At 51.9% G+C, this 19,322-nt stretch overlaps 1 protein-coding gene across 7 annotated transcripts in view; it reads left to right on the top strand.

The window, feature by feature from the left end:
• RAPGEF1 (Rap guanine nucleotide exchange factor 1) overlaps positions 1 to 19,322 on the top strand; it is a 164,452-nt gene that overhangs the window by 124,568 nt on the left and 20,562 nt on the right. For 4 of the 7 annotated variants that reach the window (XR_004031460.1, XM_030818073.1, XM_030818070.1 and 1 more), the window contains 5 exons: positions 10,301 to 10,558; positions 11,431 to 11,523; positions 13,333 to 13,421; positions 17,177 to 17,288; positions 19,122 to 19,197. Coding sequence is in view for 6 of the 7 variants with exons in the window: in XM_030818073.1 (XP_030673933.1) it covers positions 10,301 to 10,558; positions 11,431 to 11,523; positions 13,333 to 13,421; positions 17,177 to 17,288; positions 19,122 to 19,197 (628 nt within the window). In the remaining variant the exon portion in view is untranslated. The remainder of the gene's footprint in view (positions 1 to 10,300; positions 10,559 to 11,430; positions 11,524 to 13,332; positions 13,422 to 17,176; positions 17,289 to 19,121; positions 19,198 to 19,322) is intronic. The other 3 variants (XM_030818072.1, XM_030818071.1, XM_030818074.1) reach the window with 2 other exon arrangements.

Here is a 19,322-nt window from a genome sequence, read left to right as displayed (position 1 = left end):
TCTCAGTAACCATTAGGGCTGCCCTTGCCCTGCCAATGCTGCAGGGTTGCCATTGGAAAAAACACCTTCCTCCGGCTGGGCGCGGTGGCTCACGCCTGTAATCCCAGCACTTTGGGAGGCCAAGGCGGGCAGATCACGAGGTCAGGAAATCGAGACCGCCCCGGCTAAGACGGTGAAACCCCGGCTGTACTGAAAATACAAAAAAATTAGCCAGGCGTGGTGGCGGGCGCCTGTAGTCCCAGCTACTCGGGAGGCTGAGGCAGGAGAATGGTGTGAACCCGGGAGGCGGAGCTTGCAGAGAGCCGAGATCGAGCCACTGCACTCCAGCTGGGCAACAAAGCGAGACTCCGTCTCAAAAAAGAAAAAACACCTTCCTCCATACCCCACACTACTTTCTTGTACGTTCTTTCTTTGCTAACTGAAAGTTATGGGTATTTACTCTCACTAAGAGATCTATTTGGGTGCTAGAAATCTGTTGAAATATTTCTTTACCATCTTGGCTTCCAGAATGAATCTGGATAATTAAAACTGCTAGCAGACCCAAGTTGTGAGTAGAAGTTACATTGAAATGCCTGTAATACCTGTCATCTGTTTAAAAAAAAAAAAAAAAAAAAAAAAACTTCAGGCTAAGAGAGTTTGGTGTGTATCATCTTGAGGACTTTAATTTTTTTAAAAGGGTCTGCAGAGCAGCTGGCATCCCGTTCTTGGGCAAAACAGTCATTTTCTGAGATGGGCCCAGGTTTCTGTGCATCAGCACATGTGCTGTCAACAGAAGGCTTGAGCTTCATGCAGACGCTCGGTCCCCATGCCATGGTGTCCCCTCACTGGGAAATGCCAGGCCCAGCTCCTCGGGACCCGTCGCAGGCTCCTTCACTCTGCCCATGCATCTGCCTCTCACTCGCTCGCTCTTTCTCTCCTTCCCTACCCCCAACCTTCTGGCCACAAACCATCCCCAAGGATGAGCCATCACAGAAACCGTGGGTACACTGACGGGCCTAAAGGCCAAGCAGGAAAGGGGAGAGATAGAGAGAGAAGGAGAGAAGAAGGGAGGAGAGGAAGAGGAAAACGGAATGGCCCACAGGAGGGAAGTGGAAGACTGTGGGGCTCTCGGCACCCGTTGGAAAAAATAAGTTCCTGCCATCCTGACCTTTGTCCCTTGTTCCTCCCTGATGCCATCTTGTCTCATTGGCTTTTTGTCCTGGTCAGAGCTAGATCACATTGAGAGAGAAAGAGCAGGGAGCATCTGTGGGCAGAACCCAGTAGCCGGGGGTGGGAGAGGGGTTTCTCAAGGCAGCCCCTCCCGGGGAGTGGGGGGTGTTGGTGCACAGGCCGGTCTGACCCTCCCTTTGCACAGTCCGCATGGAGTGCTCCTCTTTGGGGAAAAGGACTGTGCCGCTGTCCCCGTGTTGTGAAGCCCCCTTGAGGCCTCTCCCTCCCACTGGTGCATGTTCCTCCTCGGCCTGGCATAGCTCACATAGTACGTAGGTGCTTCAGGTTATTTCACACCATTGACTCCTAGACTCTCCTCCATTCTTGGGGGTTTAGCAGCACAATATAGTCTACAAGTCTATACCCTTAAGGGTCTACCAGTCCCTGCCCTTAGGGGTGTAGTCTACCAGTCTGTGCCCTTAGGGTTAGTGTCTACCAGTCCATACCCTTAAGGGTCACATCTACCAGTCTGTGCCCTTAGGGGTAGAGTCTACAAGTTCATACCCTTTGAGGCAGAATCTACAAGTCCAAGGTTGAGTCTCCGCGGATCTCTAGCTGTTTGAGCGCAGGCTTCTCCTCACCAGACCCTGGGCTCCCTGAGGTCAGAAATTAGTCCCCGTGCCTGGCACATAGCAGATGGGCAGGCAGTGCCCATTCATTCTCGTCCTGCCCCTCTTCTCCCCATCCCACCATGTCTTGCTGATACTGCACAGGGCATTAGCCTTGAGCGGGTCCGCTTCTCTCCAGCCCGTGGCCACTCACTTCCTCCCCACCCCCACATCTCACCTGGATGCACTGCAGCTCCTGACTGGCCTTCCTGCCTCTGCAGTCGGAGGCCCTCCCTGCCTCTCAACCCTGCAGCTAGACTATAGTGTCACCACATCCCTGCAGAACCAGGACCAGCTTCCCTGGCTCTTCGGAAGCCCTCACACTGCTTCTCCCCACCTTACCATGAGCCTGTCCCCTGCACACCTCCACTGCCTTCCTTTCATCCCTTCCCAATATACGAGTTTCTCCTTCCTGCCCAACCCTGTCTTCTCCCACACTGTGTTTTCTCCTTACTTGCTGTATGAACCTGAGCACACCGCCCCGCCCCAATGCCCTGGGCCCCGCTTTCCTCATCTGTGCAATGGGAGCACAAGGTTGTTACAAGGATGAAAAGCACACATGTAGTACGTGACGCACAACCAGCATTTCATGGAAAGGGAGCTATTAGCATCAGATCTGTTGCCACATGGGGGAGGCTGCTGCTTTCCTATGTCATACTCCAGTTCGTCTTCTCAGGATTGCATGTCCCCTGAGGAGAGGGGATGGGCTATGAACTGGCAGCTTTGGTGCAGCCTAGCCTCTAGCTCCCATGTAACAGATGCATTGGTCCCAGGCTCTGGCCGAGAATCCATTTTCTTCCTCATTTTCCTTCCCTACTGACCTGAGGCTCTGGCTGCTGTGTCTGGCTCGAGAGTTTCCCAGGTAGTTCCTGTCTGCAGTTTGGCTCCTGCAGTGCGTTCCCCCTGTGCTTTTCCACTCTTCCTAAAAGACCCAGTGCTGCTCTGAAGTGTGAAGGCTGGATTAGATCCTACTCAGCTTGACCCGGTCTTGTGGAAGGAGGTACATGCAGACCAGAGCCCCTTCCAGGTCGCTGCGACCCTCCGGGGATAATGTAGAGCCACCTGTAGAGAGCCACCTATAGAGAAAGGCCCAGCTCTGGAGGAGATGGCGTTACCTCCTGAGCCCAGGAGCGAGCCTGCCTTGCTTTACTGTGGGCAGTAGGGACTGTGCCCATCTCGAGAGCAGGACTGGTCACAGCCCTATCAGCAGGAACAGAGCTGAGAGTGCCTCGCATTGGGGGCTTTCAAAAGCAACCACTCTGATGCAGAGCTGTTTCCACCCCCTGGTTCTAGACTTTGAGAATCTTTATTGTTTACAGCCTGGCATTTTGGCTGATCGGTGCCCCTTGACCAGCTTCAGGCACAGTAGTGTCACTGTAGCACCTGGCCGTGGTTGTACTTCTGACTCCATCCATGACAGGCAAACTGTCATGTGAGAGTTCAGTCAGGGTGGTGGGGAAAATCACAGAGGAGAAGTTTTAAGATAAAGCTATAGGAAATAGACACAAACCTTCTTGGAAGGCTGGTACCAAAAGGATCCCCATTCCTTGTAAAGGTCGTGCACTGACAGGCACCCTGAGGGCCAGTTCCACGTCCAGTGCCTCTTGCCTTTACTTCCACGTCAGGCTACCATTTCCCTATCGAGGGCCTTCCTTCCTACTCTGTGATCAAATGGTTCTCTGCAGTTCTAGAGATGGAGAAGCCAGGAGGGAGAAGCTGAGCCATTTGTTCCAAGTTAAGCTAGAGCCAGGGTTGGAATCCAGATCCCCATCATGAAAAATACAGTGTTAGGTTAACATTTTTTAACTGCTTAATTGCCAAATAAATCTTGAGATCTCGTAAGGCTGGGTCAAAAGAAAAATGCGTAGGCTGGATGTCGAGAGGCGTGTATTTGTCCTTCATGTTCTGACATGTTACAAAGTGTAGCTACAGGCTCTAAATAGAGTTCTAAGAATAAGTATAAATTAGAGCCCCTGTCAGGCTGTTGAAATGCAAACTGAGTAAAAATAGTTGTCAGACTTCTAGAACTGAATTTGAATCATTTTTCAATCTGTACTAAATCTTTCTATAAAGGGTTGATGCTATTCAGATCAACACTTAGTGAATTACAGAGCATCCTAGAATGTATTGGAGGTTTTGCAAGAGTGTAATTTGCCATGAAGCCATTGGCCAAAACGTAGTATTTTCGAGGGAGATATTGTGATTCCAGTCGCAAAAATATGTCACATGAGAAGGAACTTAATAAGGAACTTTTACATTCACCCATCTTCTCCCAAGCAACACATTTTTGTTCGTTTACATCCTTTTTTCATAGGATATTCAAGTGGTTTTTAAAAATAAGCTCCACTAAGAAGTTTATTTGAAAAGGGAGAAGATATTTTTTGGACCCAACATAATGCTAATGTTGCCTTTCTTTGGTGAGAAGAATGCCATCTTGTCATTCACACAGTGTGACCCACAGGACTGCCTTCTTACCAGGATCAAAGACAAAACGGTCTGTGGCAGATCTCAGTTCAGGTGCATGTGGCATTGGCCTCAGAACCTACCACTTGGCTTTGGAACTCATCTTTTGACATTATGTAAGGTATAGTTATTGTTATAAATTAACAGAGGGGCATCAAAGAAGAGGAGTTGCCCCTGGGCCTAAGGTAGACCCTACTGTGTAAACCAATAGTGAATTGGGACTGTAAGGAAAGAGAAGACAAAGCCAGAGGTCTCCCTAATAGTTTGCCAAATGGAGTAACAAGGAGTGTTACCAAGCACCTTTCCTGGGGCAGGAGGGTGTCCTGGGAGTGGTCATACCCCATTTCTATAAGAATCATATCAGATAAGCTTTTCTCCTCAGGCAATCATGTGGGTGTCGTCAGCAGTTAAAAGCTCAATTTGCTTCCAGAATAGATAAATTGGGGCCCACACTTTGAGGCTCACAGTCCCCTCGTTGAAGGACATAGGTGCTCTGAGCCCAGCGCCAGTGCTGAGCTGTGGCTCCCATTGATTCTCCGCTGAGGAAGGAAGCCCAGACCACACTAGAAAAGCAGCTTCCCCTGAATGTGTTTTCTCACAAATGAGGGATAAAAATTTAAGCCCGAAAACCAGCTGTCCAATAGCTTATCTGTTTTGCTAAGTAGCATCCAAAAACTCTGAAGTCATAAGCCTTGCTTGAGCCAAGATTATGCAGTAATGACCAATTTCTGGCAACTTCTCTTCCCAAACACTTCACCATGCCAGTGAATCCATTCATTTACATGACCACATTTCCCTGTAACTGGTAGAGCTGACAATTCTCCAGGGCTTGGAGCTCAAGTCACTGTGGAGCAACCATTCTGATCAAGGTCCCTCGGCCTGTGTCCCTAACCCTCAGCCGCTGATGAGCAGACAGCCTCCTCTGGCACGCGGTCTTCCTGATCAGCAGAGGAATTAAGTGGAGTGGCTGTTACTTTGAGGACTCAGAATTGTTCCTTTAAAGATCTGCTTTCCTGCTGGGCACGATGGCTCACGCCTATAATCGCAGCACTTTGGGAGGCTAAGGTGGGAGGATCACTTGAGCCCAGGAGTTCAAGACCAGCCTGAGCAACACAGCAAGACCCTATCTCTACAAAATCCAAAAAATTAGTTGTACCTGGTGACACATGCCTATATTCCCCCGTATTTGAGAGGCTGAGGCAGGAGAATCAGTTGAGCCCAGGAGGTTGAGGCTACAGTGAGCCATGACCGCATCACTGCACTCCAACCTGGGTGACAGAGCGAGACCCTGTCTCAAAAAAAGAAAGGAAGAAAAAGATATTTCCTGCTTTCTTGCTAAGGCAACACAGAGCCCATCCCTAGTCCTTTTTCTATGCCAGGACTATAATAGAGAGAAGGTGTCACCAAAAACTGGTCCCTTTTCTAAGTATTTTACTTGTGAGAAAAAAACAAAACTGGTGCCTGGCCAGCTTCAGGCAGCTTTGCCTTTTAATGAATTGGCCACACGCTCACATATGAGGTCATCAGCCTCTAGCATCGTTTCGACTCCAGGACCCAGTGGCTTTCAGGGGTGTGTTTCCAAAGGAGCTGGTTGCTGATTCCACCTTTTCCCTGCCTGTCCTGCTGCACTTTGGCCAGTGCACCCCTCTCTGCATCCTGGCTTATGGATCAAGTCTCAGCTCACTGGGCTTTGCATGCCTGGTGTCACAAAGCACTCAGCTAAGGAACTCTCTGCAGAGTTGATGAGGCTGTACCCTGCAGAGCTGTGGGACTGCATGGTTAGGGCCTGTCTCGCCCAGGATACACCTCAGTATTTCAGAAAACATGAACTGATTGTGATATCAGCCATCCCCACGCCACCTCTTGCCAGCTGTGTTATTAGGCACGTGGTCTCCCCTCCCAGCCTCAGTATTTTCATCAGTAATAAGAACAGTAAGGCACTATGTGTAGGTTAATTGAGATGATCCGTGCAACGCTTCATCTGCCTAGCAGGAAGCATGCGGTAGGAGTAGTTGTTCTCGTCCTTGTGAGGCAGTCCCTGCTGTGTTTCGACTGGCTATGTGACCAGGGCTGACATTGGGGGCCAGGCACCCCCTCTCCTAACTGGCACCCCTAGATCTTCTGCAGAAGTTTGCAAGTCTCAGGCAGCCCTTCCCATTCTAAAATCCTCAGCCCAAACAGTCTTATTCTGGCTATAAATAAAAGTTCCTGATGCAGAGAGCAGCAGCTCGTCAGAAGCAAAGCCGGGCACGAGCCAGATCCTAAAATAAACTCCAGGCTGTGATGAGGCGGCGTTTCTGTGGAATGGCCCGCCATGCCTTTCTCCCTGCCCCTGTGGGTAAGTGTGATCATAAGGGGCTGGAAGTATTGCTCTGAGGAATCGGTAGAGATGGGGGCCTCTTGTAAATTGTGTGACCATGAGCCCTGATGCAGCTCCTAGCATCTGCAGAGCCCAGGGAGCACAGCAAGGGCTTCATGGTGATCAGAAGGTTTTCCCTGTGTCTCCCTGCCCCGTGAAGGTACCTTTCCAGTTTGGCTCTTGTCCCAGCACGACTGCATAGCTTGAATACCAGAACGTGAGCTCACAGCTGCATAGGGAGGGGCAGAGCAGGCCAGGCCCCTTTGTCCAAGAGAGGCTGACTCTCCTTGCTTTCTCCTTGGTAGCTGCCCCCTCCTTGGCAGCCCACACCCCTGGTCGTTTCCCTGAGCCTCCCTCCCCAGTGTCTGGACCTGAACTCATGCAGTGGGTGAAGTTTGTCTCTTACCCATCCACACTCAAAACTGAGACACTGCTGTGAGTCAGGCAATATTCCAGACACCTTAATTAATAATACAGTGCCTAGACTATGTATTAGGTGCCTACTAAAATACATAATAGCAAATATGTATTAGGCCCCTACTGAATGCCCCAGTGCTGTTATTTAGGGAAGTTCCTGGATTGTTTGGAGGGCAGGAGAGGATGGCTGCTGCTGGCCGAGAGGTCATCCACACCAGCACCACGCGGAGGACTTGCGTGTAGTTCTCTGTGTCTCGCGGAACGTCCGCAGAAACCTTATGGGAGAGGGGCTATTGTTTTCATCCCCGTTTTAAAGATGAACAGCTTGAGCTGAGGCTCAAGAACTTCAGTCACTTGTACTGGGTACACAAGCAGAGATGCCATGAGGGGCAACTGGAGACCATGCAGTCAGCAGCTGCCCTGTGCCGTCTCCCAGAAGAGGCACCACGCTGTGGGAGTCTGCCCCTCACCTTGTTGAATTAAAACCGGCTAAACACACCATGTGATTGGTTAGGAAGACACTTCTCCAACTTGGTACAATTTGTGATGACACGAAAGCCATTTGTGTATGTGTAAATCAGGTGCTGAGTTATTGCAGGGCACGTGGAAGCACAAAGTGACTTTACATGGGGGCGCCGATGAGGTTGTTTCAAGACTCCAGAAGGAGTTGGCGTGGAACATGACTCCTTAAACTAGGCGGCAGCAAGGCAAGGTGAGGGGGATCTGTTTAGCAAATCTTGTGGCAGCGTCTGGGCGTTGGGAACAAACATCTGGCGGATCTGAGAACTGGGGCTGCAAAAGATTGAGCCACTCCCTGAAACAGTCATGCAAGGGTTCCTTGAAGGCAGCCCCCCAGGAGCACGCCGTCCCACCCCTCAGCCAGTGCATCCCTCTCGCTGTCTTCTCTGTGGACCTTCCCAGCCAGCGAGGGAGCCTTGCTGTGTGCAGGCATCCTCCAGAGATTGATGGAAAACCCAGAAAGCCAAGCCCTTCACCCCACTGCCATCCCAGGAAGGCCCAGAGTGAGCTCCCAGGCCTGCAGCGTCATCCTGGGTAATTGCTGTGAAACGTTGAAGTGTTAGGTGGAGCCTGCTGTGAGGGCGTAAGTGAGGGCGGCAAGCCAGGGTGTACCAAGCAAGGCGTCTGCCCCCCGAGCTCCTGAAAGGATATGAAGGGAACTTCACTTGTACAGGTACCTGAGTGTTCAGTGCTGGTCACATGTATGACACTTCCACTGATTTATTTGACCATGGCCGAGGGTTGGCCTTGAGTTTGTAGGTTAGATGGGAAAGCAGATGTGTAAGTGGTAGTGAGTGCTTAGGGCAGATGTCATGGATCTGGTGTGAGATCACAGGAGTGAGATGAGGGAGGAGCTTGAAACTCTGGTCAGTGCAGCCAGGAAGGGGCCACGGCTGTACACACAGGTGGAAACGAGAGGGTTGCGTTGTCCCTCGAGTTACAGTAGCTCTTTGTACAGGTTAAAGGGTAGCTTTGCCAAACTGCTTAAGGGCCAGGCATGGTGGCTAATCCCTGTAATCCCAGCACTTTGGGAGACTGAGGCAGGCAGATCACTTGAGCTCAGGAGTTCAAGACCAGCCTGGGCAACATAGAAAGACCCTGTTTCTACAAAAAAATCCAAAGTGAGCCAGGTGTGGTGACATACACCTGTGGTCCCAGCTACTCAGGAGCCCGAGGTGGGAGGATTGCTTAAGCCCAGGAGGTCGAGGCTGCAGTGAGCCTGGGTGACAGAGTGAGACCCTGTCTTAAAAGAGAAAACAAAAAACTACTTAAGGATGAGTGGCTTTGACCTCTTGTTAGTTTAAAACTTCATTTTTCTTCCTCTTCTTCCCCTTTTCCATGGGTTCTGAAAATCCCCAGCCATGGCAAACACAGAGAGTGTTTGAGCGAGTGGCACGCACATTTGCACTGGGCTTGACTTTCCTCACGTCCCAGCCTCTGTAGTGGGCCAGTGAGCCCGGCAAGGTCTTTGTTTTGTTTAATTTTGTGACTCATTCATTCACCCATATCTGCAAGGACTTTGGACATGGCCACCCCCACAGCGCTCTCCCAGCTCCCCGTGATGGTAGCAGCATGGTGGCAGGCCTTTGTAGGACACGAAGACATCACATCATTAGGTTCTCTCCACGTGGTGGCTGCTGACCAGTGGTCCTGGAACACCTTTGTCCCTCCTTCAGCAGCAGAGCCCCAGCCTGGGGTGCTCACTGGACCCCAGAAGCCATGGGATTTGCTGTCACTTCTCAGCACAGTGTCTTTCCTCTCTGATGAGCATCTGTGGGCGTATAGCCTTGTGGCTACAAGGTGGCATCAAAGCTGTTGTAAGATCACATTTGTTTTTATTTGAGATAGGGCCTTGCTTTGTCACCCAGCCTGGAGTACAGTGACTCGATCTTGCCTCACTGCAACCTCTGCCTCCTGGGCTCAAGTGATCCTCCCATCTCAGCCTCCAGAGCAGCTAGAACCGCAGGCACTCACCACCACCCCCAGCTCATTTTTGTATTTTTTTGTAGAGATGGGGTTTTGCCATGTTGCCCAGGCTGGCCTCAAACTCCTGGGCTCAAGCAATCCACCTGCCTTGGCCTCCCAAAGTGCTGAGACTGCAGGTGTGAGCCACCATGCCCAGCCTACTTCATTTGTTAAAAAAAAAGAAAAAGAAAAAAAAAAAATGGGGTAGGAAGAGAAATGGACTCAGACATCGTTAGCATTTCCATAGCGCAGCTTGCCAGCCACGCTTAAGGTTTGTGCCGCTCCTTTCCAAAAGCATTCAAGGTGGATTTCAATGTTTAAAAGTTGCAGTGTTTGACTCCTAAGGAATAAAACCTGAGAGATTCATCCAGAAATTCAAAATGAGTAATTACAGTGACACTGAGTTTGGTCATGAGGTTCCTGAGCAGGCAAGACAGCAACGGGCCACGAAGGATTTATTTTCTGTCCCAGCCAAGCATGTGGCCACTCGAGCCGTTCTCTGTGTCATGCTCTTTAGACAGCCCTGAGGACAGCGCTGTTCACTCTCCAGTCTCAGGGCCCTTCTCAAGGAAGGAGGTGCTGGGTGTGGGTATCACAGTGGCCTGAGGACTGGGGGTTGCTTGGCATGATTGGTGGCCCCTGTTAGAGTTACTGTGAACGGCCTGTCACTGCTCAGCTACTGCCGATCTAATTACTTTTTCTCTTTTCTGTTTTCTTCCTGTATTCTCGTTTTTGTTTGTTCTCCACCTGGATTCTGTAGTATAAGTCTGTGTTTAGGTCCTACTCCCAGGATTTCGTGCCTCACCACCAAGCTTCCGTTCCGCCTTTCCTTCCGCCTACCTCCTCTTCCTCTCCACATTTCCCACCTGCCCACCAGTCTCAGAGCTCTGACTTAGCCGTGCCAACCATGGCCGGTCCACCTCCCAGCACCGTGGACGGGCCTCTCTCGGCTTCTCAGGAGAGCAGCTTTCATGGGAATGCTGTCTGCCTTCCTTCCGAAACCTCTTTCACTGACTCGGTGAGAACTCAGCGCGCACACACACACACACACACACCCCTGCACATGGGTCTGCACGTTTTTTAAAAAGTGGTTTCACTGTTCCTAAAAGACACTGCCTCCCCTTTACTAGCAGTTGGGGGCTGCCAGCGCGCACCTGCTGGCAGCATGGCTGAGCTGACAGCTACCGAGGGTCACAAGGTGCAATGGGAGCCCATCTGTTTCCAGAACAGAACTGACTCTTCTATACAAAGTTCTATCAAACTAGGAATCTGATTTTCCACAAATGGATTAGTGGCCATTTAGAGAGGAAGTTATCAGACGCCTAAGATACAAAATGCTACTAGCTTTCCATTTAGTTGTCTGTTTTTAGGGAAAGGTAAAAACCCGTTTGCAAGTGTGGAGATGACAGATTCGGGACAAGTATCTGTTCGGTTGCATGTGGTGCCGATGACAGAAGCCTGGTTTCTAGCCTGTTAAACTACCTGTAGCGCTTCGTCCAACTCAGAGAAATGCTGCCTTGCAGATTGAAGCAGACAAGTACATGGGGCAGAGGAAGTGCAGGCAGCGGACCCCACTCCCCAATATGTGGGATTGTCTTGATGTGTTGCTTCTCTCCCTCCATAATCATTTCCCGCCACACTGGGGACCCCTGCCATCTCCACTACAGTGGGGCCGTCTCTCCAGGATGATTTAGCCCCGGACACACCATTGGAGAAGCAGCAGCAGGAGACTTGGGTCTCCTCTAGCACAGTGGCAAGAGGTGGCAAAAGCAGCTTTGCTCTCTGCACCTGGGGAAACCAGAGTGCAGGCCGTGGTGTCCCCTGGCCAGCTGTGAGGGCTGGCTGGAGGGCCTGGCCCATGTGTCTTTCCTCTCGTCCTGTCTCCCCCAGAGTGAAAACGCCAGTGAGGAAGCTGGTGAGGGTGAATATGTCAATCTGTATTCCTCTGGCCAGAGCAGCGAGGAGCTGGCTCCCTCTCGAGGAGTAAGTAACCTCGGGCGGCCTCCTGCATGTGGCCTAGCCTGGCGGGGCTTGGGCCCTGCCCTCCCGAGGCCGCTTCCCCCACACCTGCTTCTGTTGGGCTGAGCCCCCTCGTAGTCACCAGCAGACTGGGCTCCTGCAGGCTGCTGGGAGCCAGCTCAGACCTTGGGAGAGGACGTGGCTTCCAGGTGGAGGTCTGCCCTTTGCTCCTGCTTCAGTGTGGTGGCACTCCTCAGAGCCTGGCCAGATGGGTCTTCCAGAAATCTCTGGGAGCAGCATGGCACGGGCCCCTGCTCTGTATCCGGTGCTCTCTATGGGGTTCCTTCCTCCCTCATCTTCTGGTGTTGGCTTCATCTTCTGTCCCTCATGCAGAGGGAGGGACTCTTCTCCCCACAGGGCCTTTCAGACCTCATCTCCCTCCCCAGCATGTCCCATTGCTCCAACGCTAACTGCTTCCGAGGAAGCGGGTGAGTCTGGCCTGTAGCCCCTGCCATGACTATGCACACCCCATCCTGAGGGAGCCACAAGGTACCCAACGTCAGCACCCTCGTGATGCTGCTGCCCCAGCTCCCGACCGTCGCGGTACAGCAGTTCTATTGAGCAATCCACTTTCCACATTTTGCTTCAGCCAAACATGAGCAAGTTCAAAAGCTTCAGAAATTGCTCTCCCCACGAGCCCAGGTGGGACAAGTTCCTTGAAGGGAAGCCCATGAGGGCTGGAAGACTCCCAGTGATCCACCCCAGGGCGGGGGCCCTACCCATGAAGAGCTTGGTCACACCCGTTCAGGTGGTTCTCTCAGCAGGGTCCCCACAGGGGTTCAGAGGCCCACCCAGAGCCAGCCCTGTTTCACACATTAGCAGGTTGTAGAACATTGAAGAGTGTTCACTCCAGTGGGATTTGACCCTGTCCGTGGGGGGCTGTCTCCTCTGCTGACATGTGCATCTGGCACCCCCCAGCTCAGCCTCCCCATGGTGAAGTCCATGTGCAGGGAGAGGCCAGCTTCGCACGGCTCTTTCCCTCCACCGTGATGCTTCCAGGGCTCACTGGCTCCTTGCCTTGAAGCACTCTTTCTGTATTTGTCCTGCCCCAGTTCTCCTTGAGGCTTGGCAGCAGACCGGGGATGTTGGGGGGCCATGTTGTCACTGAGTAGGGCCAGCCCAGGGACCCAGGAGGAAGTGAGTCTGCCGGAGGAAGAGGGGACTGGCACCCCAGGGCCTGAGAGCTGGCCCTTTGGGGACTGAACCCGGTTGAGCACTGCAGCCCTGAGGACTTTTAAATCAGCAGAGTTTGGTTCACGACAGCAGGGCCTAGTGGTTAAGGGCACAGGCTTTGCAGGTAGATAGCCCTGGGTTCAAATCCAAGCTCTGCTGTTTATGAGCTATGTGGTCTTGAGCAGGGTCCTTGACTTCTGGCCTCTGTTTCTGTGCATGGAGTGGGGACGATGGTGTTAGCTCACTGACAAAGTCAAATGAGGAGAAGCGGGCAGAGCCTAGAGCCCAGTGCCTGGCTGTGCTCGGGGAGAGTGGCTATGACAGTCTTCTTTGAGGAGGTGGTTGAGGTGGCTTTCCCTAGGTTGGCAGCTTACAGATGTTACAAATAGTGGCACCTTTCACTTTCTCCAAAGGCCACATGCTAGTCTCGAGGGCTTGTGTTTCCTGTGATTGACAGCATTCATCGTTAATTTCTTCACATCTCAGATTGCTCCATAGGAACTTGCACTCCACAGCCACTTGCAGGCAGGAATGCTGGGAAGACAGAGCAGCCCCGCAGAGGGCCCCTGTCCAGAACTCAGCACCCACTCCTCTTTCCAGGAACCACCGGCTGGGAAAGACGGACATCCCAGAGATCCCTCAGCGGTCAGCGGCGTCCCTGGGAAGGACAGCAGAGACGGCAGTGAGAGGTAGGAAGTGGACCCAGAGGAGCTGGGTCCCCCGAGAGCAGTGTGCCCACTCATGAGGCCTGCCTGAGCGGCCCCTCCCAGCTGGCCCCTAGGCCTGAGAGTATTTCAAGTTGAAACTCTTCCTCCTTTCCTTATTTCCTTTTTTTGTTTTTTAGAGACAGGGTATTGATCTGTCACCCAGACTGGAGTGCAGTGGCACAATCGCAGCTCACTATAACCTTGAACCCCCCGGGCTCAAGCGATCCTCCCACCTCAGCCTCCCAGATAGGTGGGACTACAGGCATGCAGGACCACGCCCAGCTGATTGTTTTAGTTTTTTGTAGAGATGAGGTCTCGCTATGTTGCCTAGGATGGTCATCAACTCCTGGCTTCAAGCGATCCTCCCACATCAGCCTCCCAAAGTGCTGGGCTTACAGGCATGAGCCACTGTACCTGGCCCTCTTCCCTTTTTTCTGATTCTCAAATAATACAAGCTCAGGAAGGAAACTGTTGAAAAGCATAGAAAACTGCAAGAAAGCAAGAAAAATCACTAATAACCCCACCCTGCAAAGGCCTTCACATGTAGTTTGCCATTACTTCTTGATTGTTTGCACCTATATTATCTGCCTTACAAATTACCCACGATAGCCTTGTCTTTTCTTTTTCAAATCCCAGGCCAACCTTCCTTGGTCTTGGCCTCTTTCAAGTTGATAGGGAGTGTAAAAGACACCCCCTCCACCTACAAACTTGTTATCAGGGGCATTTCTAGACATATGTGTGCATGTGGTGTTGCTAACAAAAATGTCTTGTATATCTTAATTTTTTGCAGCCAAGATCAGGAGCTGTTCATTGCATTTAGTCGTTACAGCTCTTTAATGTCTTATAACTTTTTTTTTTTTTTTTTTTTTTTTTTTTTTTTTTTTTTGAGACGGAGTCTCGCTCTGTCACCCAGGCTAGAGTGCAGTGGCGTGATCTCAGCTCACTTCAACTTCCGCCTCCTGGGCTCAAGCAATTCTCCTGCATCAGCCTCCCGAGTAGCTGGGACTACAGGCATGTGCCACCATGCCCGGCTTATTTATTTATTTATTTATTTTGTATTTTTAGTAGAGACGGGGTTTCACCATGTTAGCCAGGATGGTCTCGATCTCCTGACCTCATGATCCGCCTGCCCCAGCCTCCCAAAGTGCTGGGATTACAGGCGTGAGCCACCATGCCCGGCCACATTTTTCAATATTAGCACAAACCAAACCTGACCAAGTGTAGAAATATGTAGTAAATTTCCCCAGTATGCACCTGTGAAATATGATGTGTAGGATCTGCAAATGGGCACTCCCACCTGCAACTTCACATTGACTTCCCCTTCTCTGTGAAATGTTCCACGTGTTCAAGCTTTTCGTCCCTCCTTAGGTCAAGCTTTAGCCACCTCTGGGGTCTTTGGTGACCTTAGAGCAAGGGAGTGCCTACTTGTCATTATCAGGGCTCAGCATGAATGGTTGAAGAGGCAGTTAATAAAAACAGCAAAAGAAAGAAAAAAAAATAGAAAGCATTGCATAGGGACCCGTTGAAGAGGGCCACCTGCCCAGCCCGCCTCCTGGCCACTCTTGTGCTCTCTGACTTGTCTCTCTGACTTGTCTGCCCAGACTGAGGTTTCCCCAGGTGTGAAGCCAGGAATGGTGTAGTTTCTAGGTTAATACCTGGGGCAGAGTGTGTGGGCCAAGCAAATGCAGCTCCTGGGTGTGCCACCAGCTTCACTGGACCCCAAAGTATTGTCTTCAGAGTTCCAGATGGTTCTCGTGAAAGAGAAGGATGAACACTTTGACTGCTCAGAAATAATTATGGGATGTTGTCCCTCTATCAAGGCCAAACCACAGGCTGAAATTGACAAGACGTGGAGCAGGGATCTTCTCAAGACTGGGCAGGGCCCACACTGACCCATCCATATTCTTTTACTGAAGGCACATTTTTTTTTTTTTCCTTGAGACAGAGTCTCACTCCGTCACCTAGGCTGGAGTGCAGTGGTGTGATCTCGGCTCACTGCAACCTCCACCTCCTGGATTCAAGTGATTCTCCTGCCTCAGCCTCCAAGTAGCTGGGTTACAGGCGAGCACCACCATACCCAGCTAGTTTTTGTATTTTTAGTAGAGACGGGGTTTCACCATGTTGTCCAGGCTGGTCTCGAACTCCTGACTTCAAGTGAATCACCCGCCTTGGCCTCCCAAAGTGCTGGAATTACAGGCGTGAGCCACCACGTCCGGCCTAAAGTCACATATTTTTACATCTCAGATACCTGGGGTTAAAATGTGACCTATGACCACAAGATGGGCCAGAATCAAACAGAGGAACGTGGAGGAAAATGCCAGGGGAAAGCCAGGCATATCTGCAGGCCCAGCTTCCACTCTCCCGAGAACACCCTAAGCTGGGAGACTCATCTTGGACACCCCCGGCTGTCCCACCTTCCCCTTCGTGGGAAATGTTCTCTCCCATCCTTCAGCCGGCAACTTAGGCTCAGTGCTGCAAGCCTCGGCTCACCCATCCCATTCCAGAAGCCTCCCGACCTTTAGACGAGGCCAGACCCCCCGGTTGTGCTCATGGTACCCTTCTGGGCTTCCCCTTTCTCTGTGCTACCATGACCACTTGTTTTAAAATTCTGTCTCAAAAAAAAAAAAAAAAAAAAAAACTGGGCACGGTGGCTCATGCCTATAATCTTAACACTTTGAGAGGCCAAAGCAGGAGAATCACATGAGTCAGGAGATCAAGACCAGCCTGAGCAACATAGTGAGGCCTCATCCCTACAATGAACAATATCCAGGCATGGTGGCTTGTGCCTGTAGTCCTCGCTACTTGGGAGACTAAGGTGGGAGGATGGCTTGAGCCCAGGAGGTCAGGGCTGCAGTGAGCCAAGATCGCACCACTGCACTCCAGCCTGGGCTACAGAGGGAGACCCTGTCTCAAAAAAAAACAAATAAATGGCTGGGCATGATGGCTCACACCTATAATCCCAGCACTTTGGGAGGCCAAAGTGGGCAGATCACGAGGTCAGGAGTTCGAGACCAGCCTGACCAACATGGTGAAACCCTGTCTCTACTAAAAATACAAAAATTAGCAGGACATAGTGGCATGTGCCTGTAATCCCAGCTACTGTAGGAGGCTGAGGCAGGAGAATCCCTTGAACCCAGGAAGTGGAGGTTGTAATGAGCCAAGATTGTGACTGCACTCCAGCCTGGGCGACAGAGCGAGACTCCATCTCAAAAATAAATAAATAAATAAATAAATTCTGTCTCCTGCTCGACTGAACCCTCAGGGACAAGAGGCTGTGTCTGCTTGGTTCACAGCTCTTTCTTAGTGCCAAGCAAAGGGTCCTGTGGCAAGTTGGTCCTTGGAGAAGACTTGGGGAGCAGCCTCAAGAGCAATGCGGCTTTCTCTCCCATTCTGCTTGCCCCTTTGCTCCTCCTCTCCCTAAATGCTGACTGTGCGGTGGGCCTTGGCAGAGAGTGCCTGAGACCATCACTCAAACAGCTTAATGGAACCTTTTTATTTTCCCAGCGGAATCACTTCCGTGTACAGATGGGACATCTGGAGGCAGCAGCGACTGTCCTGTGGCCACACAGCCAGTCAGTAGCAGAGCCAAGGATCCAGTCCATAGTGACGTAGCTGCCATCGGGGCAGGCATGTTCCGGGAGCGGTTTCGAGCCGTGCACACCGGCACTGCCTTGGCCTCCAGGCATCGGGAGCTGAGCCGGTTTGACACTTGCAACACAAACCACTTCTCCCAGCAGGGCCCCAAAGTCACCAGATGCTCTGGAGTCGGCTCAGTCGGAGGAGGAAGTGGACGAGCTGTCCCTCATCGACCACAACGAAATTATGTCCAGGCTGACGCTCAAGCAGGAGGTAAGGGCTTCCCGAGCTGGGGCTTTGCAGCCTGGCCCCACAGAGGAGAGCAGGTGGGGCAGAGGAGAATGTGATCTTGTCATAAGCGGAACAACCCTAGGAGGCTTAGAGACCAAGTCTTTCAGTGCCCCTGCTGAGCCTCTGGGCTGTGGGCTCTGGAGGGGTAGACTCCAGGGGAAGTGTGCCCTCTTCTTCTGGTGCTTATAGAAAGTGATCTTACACAGGTCCAGTTCTGCAGTCTGTCTAGCTAAAGATGCCAGAACTCCTGAGGGTGTGGAGATGGAACCCATGTAAATGCTCTGCAGACAGAGCCTGCGTGTGGTCGGCCCTCACTAACGGGAAACTTTTTCTGTTGTTGAAAAAATAGCCCCACTGTAGCTTCAGCCTGGGAGACAGAGGCAGAGGGATGGCTTGAGTCCAGGAGTTCAAGACCAGCCTGGGCAAAATAGCAAGACCCATCTCTAAAAAAAAAAAGAAAAGAAAATTCAGGCCTGGACACTGTGGATTCCCTGGTCCTGTGCCTTTCCTGTGGAACCTCGTTGGTGAAAACAGGGCCCAAACCTGTGACAGTAGAGAGGAAACAGGACAGAGAGTGCCCTGCCTCTCCCTCCTGCCGTGCAGTGCTAGAAGTGCAAAGGAACAGCTTCATAAAGCAGCCTTGGCCCGCACCAGGAGGCAACTGTTTTGGGGCTTCGATTTGATGACACATGGACAAAAGGGTAGATACTGCCCTTTGCACACTCCTAGGCAAGGATGTGCTGGCTCTGGCCATGGCAGGGAGCAGCCCAGGAATGTGTCTGCGCCTTGGGCTGTCACACGCAGGCAGGGCTGGTGGGGGTGCTCACACAGCTGGGCTCCTCTGCAGAGAGATCCTTGCCATATATTTCTTCCTTAAAATCAGGCCAGAGGCATAGTTCCTACTCCTAGAGGTAAACCCAAGACAATCTCAGGTCTCTGGAGTCAGGAGGTAAAATACCAAAGCCTAAAAACAAAAAGGTGGGCGAGTCCCGGAGTGTGTACCACAGCTGAGAGGGCTGGTTCCGTCTGTCCAGCATTACAGAGCAAGGAGCATAGAGGGCCAGGGGCAGAAACAGGCCTGGGGGTTTGTCCTGGACCTCCGTTCCTGGCCCTAGTCACAGCTCTTTTTGGCTATACGCTGGGTGGCCTCTGTTTGCCCACGTGGAAGCAAGACTTGCTTCTTAACAGGTAGGTGGGTTGATGGCAGGTGTGCAGCGTCAGAAGTCATTGAATATCTCTGTCTGTAATGCTTTGCTGTCCTCTAAGGAAGGGCCCCATGGAAGAACCTGTGCCAATGCAAGTAACTTCTACTTCTACCTGGGGAGACGAATTTAGATTTAGGGCAGCTTGCTGCAGTTTTGGGGAACATGAAGATGCTTAGAAATAGCCCTGCTGCCTCCACAGGCGTCTTGGGCAAGGCTGGGGACTGTCTTGCCCCCAGGGGGCCCTACCTCACCTCTGACTTCTGGTTTGGTGAGCAGGGAAGGATGGAAGGTGCTGTGTCCCCTGGCCCAAGTTGTGTGCTCACAACAGTGACATTTCCTGGTGCCTTGGTGCCAGGGCAGCTCCCAGGCCATCCAGCTCCCAGACACAGTCCAGTTTGTGCCTGTCAGCAATCACAAGGTGAGTCTGGAGGGTGCCCCTGGCATTGCAGCGCAGCCACACTGCTCCTGGGCCGAGGAGCACAGAAGGAGAGGGGACTTGGAGTCCCTGCAGTGCGTTGTCTTTGTCATCTCAGTCCTGCCTGTTTCTTCCTGACTGATTCTCTGAAGGGCGCGCTCTGCCTCATACCTTCCTTGGCTGCGTTCATTGCAGGGCGATGACGGGCCGGACGTCCGCGGAGGATCTGGGGACATCTTATTGGTCCATGCCACTGAGACTGACCGGAAAGGTAGGGTGCCCTCACCGCAGCGGCCTTTGTGTCAGCGAGCTCACTAGATTGGGGCTGGTCCTGCCCCGGGTGCCACTCGGCCTCCCACCACTATCCTGTCCCCTCCTGGCAGCCAGCCCTGAGCA

Source organism: Nomascus leucogenys, chromosome 8 (genome assembly GCF_006542625.1).
Source record: "Nomascus leucogenys isolate Asia chromosome 8, Asia_NLE_v1, whole genome shotgun sequence".
Classification (NCBI taxonomy): Eukaryota; Metazoa; Chordata; class Mammalia; order Primates; family Hylobatidae; genus Nomascus; species Nomascus leucogenys.
Note: the sequence above shows the minus strand (reverse complement) of the source record. Positions and strands in the feature narration are given on the sequence as shown.